This window comes from Oryctolagus cuniculus, chromosome 11, assembly GCF_964237555.1.
Source record: "Oryctolagus cuniculus chromosome 11, mOryCun1.1, whole genome shotgun sequence".
NCBI lineage: Eukaryota > Metazoa > Chordata > Mammalia > Lagomorpha > Leporidae > Oryctolagus > Oryctolagus cuniculus.
Genome location: NC_091442.1, coordinates 117,955,026 through 117,964,333, shown reverse-complemented (window position 1 = coordinate 117,964,333; position 9,308 = coordinate 117,955,026). Strand labels below are relative to the sequence as shown.

General features: G+C 60.0%; 2 protein-coding genes across 4 annotated transcripts; both read right to left on the bottom strand.

The window, feature by feature from the left end:
• Window positions 1–258: 258 nt before the first annotated feature.
• Window positions 259–4,336, bottom strand: SMDT1 (single-pass membrane protein with aspartate rich tail 1). Of its 2 annotated transcripts, none has more exons than XM_070052984.1 (2): window positions 3,949–4,336; window positions 259–1,809 (listed from the first exon to the last, which is right to left on the bottom strand). In XM_070052984.1, the coding sequence occupies exons 1-2, from the start codon at window positions 4,132–4,134 to the stop codon at window positions 1,672–1,674; spliced, it is 324 nt and encodes a 107-aa protein (XP_069909085.1). In that variant the 5' UTR covers window positions 4,135–4,336; the 3' UTR covers window positions 259–1,671. The 2 variants fall into 2 exon arrangements, with proteins under 2 accessions (XP_069909085.1, XP_069909086.1); XM_070052985.1 differs by having other exon boundaries at window positions 259–1,831; window positions 3,998–4,299.
• Window positions 4,337–4,469: 133 nt separating this feature from the next.
• Window positions 4,470–8,681, bottom strand: PHETA2 (PH domain containing endocytic trafficking adaptor 2). 2 transcript variants are annotated; one of them, XM_017350921.3, is made up of 2 exons: window positions 8,554–8,681; window positions 4,470–6,574 (listed from the first exon to the last, which is right to left on the bottom strand). In XM_017350921.3, the coding sequence occupies exon 2, from the start codon at window positions 6,558–6,560 to the stop codon at window positions 5,778–5,780; it is 783 nt and encodes a 260-aa protein (XP_017206410.1). In that variant the 5' UTR covers window positions 6,561–6,574; window positions 8,554–8,681; the 3' UTR covers window positions 4,470–5,777. The 2 variants fall into 2 exon arrangements, with proteins under 2 accessions (XP_017206410.1, XP_017206411.1); XM_017350922.3 differs by lacking the exon at window positions 8,554–8,681 and adding an exon at window positions 8,368–8,499.
• Between the last annotated feature and the right edge of the window lie 627 nt (window positions 8,682–9,308).

Here is a 9,308-nt window from a genome sequence, read left to right as displayed (position 1 = left end):
GCCTAGCGGCGCTGGCACACCAGGTTCTAGTCCCATCGGGCGCCGGATTCTTCCCGGTTGCCCCTCTTCCAGGCCAGCTCTCTGCTGTGGCCAGGGAGGCCGTTGAGGATGGCCCAAGTGCTTGGGCCCTGCACCCCATGGGAGACCAGGAGAAGTACCTGGCTCCTGCCTTCGGATCAGCGTGGTGCAGAAAGACAGACAGACAGACAGACAGAAAGACAGACAGAAAGAAAGACAAAGAAAGAGAGAAATGGTGACTGCCGGGGATATGGCTGTGCTTGGAGATTTGGAAGAGGACTGGGATAAGCTGTGTGACCAGGTCGTGGCAAGCCTTGCCTACACGGTGAGGGTTCGGGTGGGCCTTCTCTACAGCAGCAATGCCGCCATGTTGGGCACAGGAAGTCAACACAAGAAAGCTGAATGGGGGGTTAGACGACACTGTGGCACAGTGGGTAAATCCAATGGCTCTGATACCCATGTGGGTACCCATCTGAGTTCCGGCTGCTCCACTTCCAATCCAGCTCCCCACTAATGTGCCTGAGAAACAGCAGAGGACGGTCCAAGTCCTTGGGCCCTGCACCCACATGGGAGACCCAAAAGAAGCTTCAGACAGACCCAGGTCTGGCCATGTGACCATCTGGGGAGTGAGCAGTGGACGGAAGAGCTCTCTTGCTCTGTCTCTTCCTCTCTCTCTCTCTCTCTCATAAATAAGCAAATAAATAAAATATATAAATAAACGGAAATAAGTGTATTTTAAAAAAAAGCTGAATGGGAAGAGGGTAGACTCCTGGAGGGTTTGTGGGTAGTATATAAGCCAAGTGGTGGTGCGGTGTTGGTAACTGGAGCTGACAGTGGTTACGACATACAGTTTCTAGATTTTTATTATTAAATATTTATAAATTATTTAGAGTTACAGAGAAGCAGAGAGAGAGAGCTTCCATCTGCTGATTCACTCTCCAAATAGCCACAACGGCTGGAGGTGGATGGATTGGAAGCCAGGAGCTTCTTCCAGGTCTCCCAGGTGGGTGCAGGGGCCCAAGCACTTGGCCCATCTGCTGCTTTCCCAGGCACATTAGCAGGGAGCTGGATTGGAAGTGGAGCAGCTGCTGGTGCCCATCTGGGATACCAGCATGCAAGTGGTGGCTTTACCTGCTGCACCACAGCACCTGGCCCCACGTTTCTGGATGTCAGTATGGAACTGTCGAAATTAAGCTGCTGCTGGCGGGTATATAAGGCACATTGTCAAGAAAATGTGGGGAGGGGGCCGCATTGTGTTGCAGCAAGTTAAGCTGTTAGGCCGGCATCCCATGAGCACCAATTTGAGTCCTGGCCCAGCTCCAGCCGTTACAGCCATTTAGGGAGTGACCTAGCAGATGGAAGCACACACACTTGGTCTCTCTCTGTCTCTCCTTCTTTCTCTGAAACTCTTTCATATAAATAAAATAAATCTTTAAAAAAAAAAAAAAGTGTGGTTGATTGAATGAGAGTACATCAGAGATGCCCGTGAATCTGCAAGTCAGTCACTCATCCGACACAGGGACATGGCCAGGTAACACTACTGGCCACCGAGTGAGTCAGTTTGTTAAAGCTCCTGCCAGCCAAGCCGGACTGCGCCGCTCAGGTCAGTGCTTCTCCCCACTTCCTGCTCCCGGCCCCGGGAAGTCTTACCTGTTAGTCATCATCATCATCATCCTCCGGGACAAAAATGTCGTGCTCCTCAAGTAGAGCCGCGAAGTTCTTGCTGATGAGCGTCCCGACGTAGAGAAAGGGGATCACGATGGAGAAGACGCGGAGCAGGCCAAAGGACATCTGCAGAGGGTCAGAGTGGCGGCTGAGAGCGCCAGAGCCAGGCTGGCAGGACCACACAAGGCTCGGCCTCCCGTGGTCCCAGACCCATCACAAGCAACTTGATGCTAAAGCCCTTGGGCAAGTGCAAAGTAAAAAAATAACTGGAACGGGAGATACCGTGATGGTTAACGGCCATCGAAACGGATACCGGAAAGAAAAGTGCAAGGCAGTCCAGATGTCCAAGAATTAGGACACAACCTCCTAATGACCTGCATCCCAGACCTGCAGGTGAGAAAGTTCTAGACTACCTACAGAAGCTCCGTACAACTGATCAGGTAACAGGTTGTCTGATGCCTGAGATGGATGTCACAGGGCACTGTGGCACAGCAGGTTAAGCCACTGCCTGCAGTGTCGGTATCCCATATGGACACCGGTTCAAGTCCCTGCTGCCTCACTTCCGATCCAGCTCCCTGCTAACGTGCAGATGACCCAAGTCCTTGGGCCCCCGCACCCACATAGAAGACCTGGATGAAGCTCCCGGATCCTGGCTTCTGCCTGGCCCAGATCCAGCTGTTGCAGGCCTTTCAGGGAATAAAACAGCAGACAGACAATCTCTCTCTCTAACTCTGCCTTTCAAATAAATAAATAATAAAATCATTTTTAAAGATTTATTTATTTATTCAAAAGTCACAGTTACACAGATAGAGGAGAAGCAGAGAGAGAGAGAGAGAGAGAGAGAGAGGTCTTCCATCCGCTGGTTCACTCCCCAGATGGCCGCAATGGCCAGAGCTGCACCGATTCGAAGCCAGGAGCCAGGAGCTTTTTCTGGGTCTCCCACGTGGGTGCAGGGGTCCAAGGACTTGGGCCATCTTTTACTGCTCTCCCAGGCCACAGCAGAGAGCTGGATTGGAAGAAGAGCAGCTGGGACTAGAACTGGCGCCCATATGGGATGCCGGTGCTTCACACCAGGGCATTAACCCAATGAGCCACAGCGCTGGCCCCTAAAATCTTTTTAAAAATTGATTGTACCACATCAAATTTTTAGGAACAGGGGTGTCTGAAAAGTAGGCCTGTCTTCACAGGCCTCTTTAGACCAGCTGGGGTGTGTCAGTGCAGTCTCAACATTTCGTCTCACATTTCCTGGAACTCAAAACAAACAAACAAACAAACAAACAAACAAACTCTGAGCTGTGCCTTTTTACAAGGCAGCTCTTTCCCAGCATGGACCCTGCACCTTCCCGCTCTTTGCTGTGAAACCACTTTGCAGTCCATTGTGTGAGTTAGCATAGGCCAGGCTGGCCTTAAAAGGATTTGTTGGGCCCAGGTTGTGGTTGTAGCCAACATGCTACCTGCAGTGCCAGCATCCACTTTCAATCCAACTCCCTGCTAATGCGCCTGGGAAAGCAGTGGAAGATGGCTGGGCCCCTGCCACCCACATGGGAGATCCAAATGGGAGTTCCGGACTCCTGGTTTAGGCCAGGACCAATCCGGTCGGTTGAGGTCATTTGGGGAGTGAACCAGCAAATGGAAGATCCATCCAGCTACTGTTTCTCTGTCAACGCTCCCCTTAAAAAAAAATACATCTTTTTAAAAATGTGTTTAACTTCTACACCAGGCAGCAAACTGTAAACTTGTACGTCTGATACACGGAGTGTTCACTGAGTCATGTTACAGCACTGGGGAGCTGGCGAGGGGTGTGCCAGCAAGGAACCCTGTCGCTCTGGCTTCTGACTCTTTGAATAAGTGATTGTAATAATTCCCTACACACCTCTCAAGACTGGAAATCACGTGAGTTAAACACTAGGTCAAACTCATAAAAAGGTGAGGTGTGCCTGATGTGCCCTTCAAAGTCCAATTCCTTATTTCAGCCCATCGATTACGAGGCGGACGGCAAAGGTTGCACAAAGCCGAGACTGGCGCCGCACCCCTCGCGATAAAGCTAGTGCAACTAGCGGCCCCCCGCACCCAGCTCAAACCTACCATTTCTCCCACTTGTCAAAATTAGCAACCCATTAGCACAAACATTTGTCCTCGGCCCGCCTTCCCGTCTAAGGCGATCATATGACTGGCCTCTGCTCCTGTCCATCAGCGTCGACCCAAAGGCACTCCCCACAGTGATTGGCCACGGCCCCTTCGCCCCGCCTCCAGGCAGACACTCACTTTCACCGGCTTAGGCAAAATGGCGCCGCTGCGGGTAACGATGACTGACCTCGAAGGTACCAGGCTCCGACCAGAGCCGCCCCGTACGGCAGAGGCATCGCCGCCTTTCCTCAAACTCGGTCCGCTCCGGAGAGCCCCAGATCGGAGGGGGGCCAACGCCAGCCGGCGAGCCGCCGCAGACGCCATGGCCCAGCTCCGCCCCTCGCCGGGCACCCAGACCCACCGCCCGGCCGGAGCCGCCCTCAGGCAGGACGCAGCCGCAGGCCTCGCGAAGCCTGGGCACCGCTCGGGAAGCCCTGCCCTCACACTTGCGCAGTGCCCCAGTTCCTGCTGCGGTAGGAGTGACGCCACGAGGCCACCGCCCGGCGTGGTGACGTCACGAGGCCGCCGCCCCGGCCCTGGTGGGCGGGCCCGGCAGGCCCGGGGGTGCGTGTGGAGCCTCCGTGTCCTTGTTCCCGCACCCGGGACCCCCCGGGCCTGGCACAACAGACGACTGTTGGGATAAACTTCCGGAGCCGAAATGAGTACCAATGGAGAAAACTTTACTGAAAAGTTTTGATCGTATAAAAAACACTGTAACAGTACGGAAGCAGCAAAGGCCTGTGGTATTGTGTATAGAACAGGTGCAGTGGGCAGTGGGGCTGCCGTACAGGGCTGGAAACGAGCCTGGTGGAGGCTGCGCCCGCATGAAACCCGGCCCCGGACCTGGTCACTTCCCCTCGTCATCTGTAAAAGCAGTGACTGCAATAACCGAAAATAATGATAATAATAATACTGCATAGCGTTGTCATCTTATAAAAGCCACGGTAACAATAAGACAGGTAGCCAAGACCTGGATCAGCTAAGTGCAGCGGGGCTGTGGGGCTCCCGTTCAGGGCTGGGTCAGCCACAGACCTCGTGTGAGTCTCGAGCAGCCAGCCACTGCCGGCCTGCACACTCCTTGGCAAATTCTTGGCTCCAGGCTGCCGGGAGTGGCAGGTCCACCCTGGGTGACAGGCAGGACGCGGAGACTTCCCAGGTGGTGTCAGGAGCAGCTTAGAGAGCAAGCACACCTCTATGGGAGCCCAGACAGACAGAAGAATTTATCACCGGGTGCCGAGAATCCCGCATCCAAGCTCCTAGAGTGCCCAGCACCAAGAAGCAAAGTAAGAAACTGGAGCTCCCCAGGGAGCCACGCTGTCTCCACCTCTGCTTTAACCTCCCCCTTGGAGGCTCGAAAGCTGGCTGCTGAGCACGGAGTGCAGGCAGCCCACCTCGAGGCACCGTCTACTACCATCTCCGGACAGGGCCGCCACCCAGAGGCTGCCCCCTGCCCACACACACTGCCTGAGCAGAACCCAGAACTGTCCTGGGTTCCGTGCCCAGTCTTCCCACCCCTCTCAGGAAGAGCTGGACCCCAGAAACCCCTAGGACACAAGAAATCCGTTTCCTTGACAATGCCAGGCCCTGGAGCCAGTATGGCAGCCCGCCCCCGGTAGGGCAGTGCACACCAGCCCCGGCGTGGCGGGACTTGTGGCTCCAGATTGTGGCGTGTCAGTCAAAGGCAGGGCAGCCTGTGGCCGTGGAACATTCCCCACGTCCCTCCTTGCATCAGCAGCCACCTCTCGGCTCTCTCCCTGGGTCTCGGGAGACAGAGGCGGAAGTCAACGATTCTTGGGTCCTCTCCAGGCCCAAGGCAGCAGGTGGAACGGGCAGAAGGCCTCGAAGCGGGGAGAAAGAGGAGTGTCCCCCGGAGCAAGGTTGGGAATGAGCAAACATTGAACTCCTGAAGAAGCACAGGCCCGGTGTCCTGACCCGCAGGCCCAGGGCTGAGCTCCCGGGGCCCCGGCTCAGGGCCTGTCTTGCTCCTCGCGGTCCGGCCGGCTCCTGCGGGCCAGCCGCTGCCACCCTCGCCGCAGCTCCGTGATCTCCTGGCCATACCAGTCATGCAGGGTCGAGAAGCAGGAGGTCTCAGGGGAGACAGGGCTCTGCCCTCTGCCCAGGAGGAGGCTGGCAGAGCAGCCCTGCGGCTCCCACTCAGCCAAGCCACACCCTCCCGGCCTGCTGCCCCCTTCTCCCACGGAGCCCCTGGGGCTGCAGTCCCTGGAGAGGACGTGGCCATTCTGTAGGCCCAGAGACCCGTGGTCGGGGGCCTGGGGCTTGCCACGGCTGGCTGCGGCTCTCCGGGACTGGCAGCGATGCAGGGCCAGGCTCTGGCGGGCAGCCTGCAGCTGGCTCTCCAGCTCACGCACCACCAGGCGCATGTAGCCAAAGCTGGCCCGGGACAGCGCCTTCACCCAGGCCTCCTGGGCTGCCGGCCCATCTGCCGCCAGCACATGTGGCCGCACTCCCGGGGCATCGAAGCGGATGGCGAAGGCAAACTCCTCCGGCACAGGCGCCTCGGCCAGCTCCACGGTGCAGCCCTCCAGCACCACCAGGCTCAGCGGTGCCCGGCCCTCCCGGCTCTCGAAGGAGAACAACAGGTTGCCCTTGAGGACAAACCAGCATCTTCGGCCCGTGCCACTGGGGGTGGGGGGTGCCCCCGGGCCCCCCCAGGTGCGCAGGAATCCCGTCTGGTCAGCAGGAGAGTCGCTCAGAGCGTAGTGGGCCACGCTCCTCTCATTCAGCTTCATGGCTCCCACGAGAACTGCGAGCGAGAGGGGTGGCAGGGTGTTAGAGAACGAAGTGGCGCTGGCGCCCCCGTGGGGAAGAGCCCTGCGGGCCCTGCTCACAGGCTGTGTCCTCCGGGCAATGGGCTCGCCTTTCCTGCCCTTCCTCGCAAAGGGACCAGGAGGATTGTGCCAGTAGCTGGGCATCAGAGGACTCACAGGGACGGAGCCTGCCGCTGGACGCACGGCAGGGCCTGGCCAGGCCTTTATAATCCAAAGCGGCGGGTCCCAGCTGGGCGAAAGCAGACTGCAAACCCCAGAAACCCCTGTGCTCCAACCTGCCCCTGTCCTGGGGCCTCTCAGCTCCCACTCCGAAGACAAGCCCAGGGCCCCAGGAGCCTCCTGGGCCTCTGCTGGCTGTTGTTTGGGTGGGGCATGATTGTTCTCTAAGATTTGCAGCTTTCAGACTGGAAGAGGCAGGGCAAGGCAGGCACCGCATCCCCACCCCCACCCAGTGTGGGCTCTGTAACCATGGGTGAGGCACAGGGATGGCTTGGAAGGACCAACACAGGGGCCCCGCACCCAGGACGGCGAAGACCTGCCCAGGATCACAGCCGCACCCCCTAATTGCCTCACTCCTTCTAGGGGTGTCCTGGCCATGACCCACTTGGCAGCAGAGCTCACGGCAGGAGGGTGCAGGCCTCTTGTCTGGCCACACAGCTCAGTCCCTGGGCCAAGTGGTGCCCAGGGAGACTGGAAAACAATTCTCCCAGAGGACAAAAACTCCTACTCCATCGCTGAGGCCCCGTGGAATCTCCTCGAGGAGGTCCTCCCGGATCCCTGATAATGCCCCTACCCTTCCTCCCAGACCAAGCAGCCTTGAGCCATTGTCTTGACCTTCAGCCCTCAACCCTCAGCTCCCTGCCCCTGAGGTTAGATCAGAGTTAGATGCCATCACAGCTTTATCTGTGACCTTTAAGGGGCCCAAGGCCTGACCACCAAGGGGGCTGATCTAAGGTCACCTGACCTCACTTGGCTTCCTGTGTCCCACAGTGATCTGCTTGGTGCCTGCAGTGCCGCTGCAAGCCCCAGAAGCTCTAGGGAGGACCTGGCTTGGCTGGGGGCGGGGGTGGGGGTGGGGCGTGTCGCCCCCCAGTATCTGGCATGGAAACCCTCAGGAAGCATTGGTTGAATCCCGGGGACTACAGCCCTGGAAGAAACCGAGTCCGCCTCCCTCCTGGCACCCACGTTCTAGCGGGGGAAGAGGGGGACAGTCTGTAAGCCAACAAAAGTAGTGAACCAGCCAATGCCTGCATTGACCATGCAGCGCTGGTGACAAGGACAAGGCAGGGAGCAGGGCCCGGGTGGGGGAGGGGCCGTCCAGGCTGGGCGGCCCGGGAAGCGCGAGGAGGAGGAGGAGGAGGGTGCAGAATCCGGCCGAGGACTCCTCCACGCGCGTCCCCAGCCCGGCCCCGGAGCTGTCTCCGCTGCCGGCAACCGGCCTGGGGTCGGGCGCTGCTGCCCGCACCGCCACGGCTGCGGGCCGGGACAGCTCCCCGGCCTCCCGCCCGCGCGCCGCGCCTTCCCGGATTCTTTTGTCGGAGGAGCAGAGCCCTGGGGACGTGGGACCGCCCAGCCCGTGGTCGCCGCGCGGGACCTCAGCCCCGGCCGTTGCCTTGAGACTGGGGTCGCCGCGGTCGGGTTCTTCCTGGCTCCCGCCGCAGACCCCGGGTGCGGGCTACCGCCTCGGTTTCCCCGCCGGCGCACCGGGCGGTTCCCGCCACGTCCCCGCGGCCAAGGCTCCCCCGCAGCCCGCCGGGCCCGCTCTCACCTCCCGCCGCCGAGCGCGCCGAAGCCCGGGAGCTCAACCGGCAGGGTGGGCTGCGGCCGCGCGCCCCGGGGCGATCCGGCTGGGGACCCCGCGCCTCCGCCCGGGCCGCGAACGTGGCCGCGGGAACGGAGACCCCGCCCGCGCAGCTCGGGTTACCGCCCCCGCCCCTCCCTGCGCGGTCCTCACCAGGCCTCCGAATCCGCGAAGCCGCTTCGGGGTCCACACCAGAGGGAAACTGAGGCCCGAGAGGGCGGGGACCTGCCGGAGTCACAGAGCGGGTCCGCGGAGCGGCGGCCTCGAACCCGGGGCCCGGCCTCGGGGTGTCGGCGAGCCTGGCGCCCAGCCCACCGCCCGGAGTCCTCTCTGTCCTGCGGGGGCCTCCCTCTCCCGGCCGCACACGCCAGGCACCGCCTCGCCCCCGGCGCTTCCTAAAGGCGGGCTCCTACACCCACCCGCCAGGGAGGCCCCGCCGACCCCCTCAGCTCCTGTCCATTTCTGTTCCTGGGCCCCCAGGCTCTGCCTCGCGTGGGTCCACGCGTGGGCCCGAGGTGCAGGCTGCAGGCACGCACAAGGCGGGCAGCCGCCGGCGGTTTCACAGAGGCCCTGAGAGCACCCAAGACCTTGTGGGTTCCCGCCTCGCAGCTGTTGCCTTTGCAGATCTGCAGCCTGGAAAGCCGCCCCCACCCGCACCCAGTGCCACTCCCCTCCCAGGGCCTGCGTGTGGTGCGGGGAGCCCACCCTGGAACCTCTCTGGGTGTGTGTGGGGGGGGGGGTCTTCACCAGAGCACTAAGCACAACAGTAAGCTTCTCTACACCCCGCCTTTATTTCCTGTTCGCTAAATTTCCTTCATCTGTGTAACAGGTGGATAGGCAAGGAGGGTGGAAACCAGGGGGTAAGGGAGAGGTGGAGTCACAGGGCGGGGAGCGTGCAATTTTTCAGT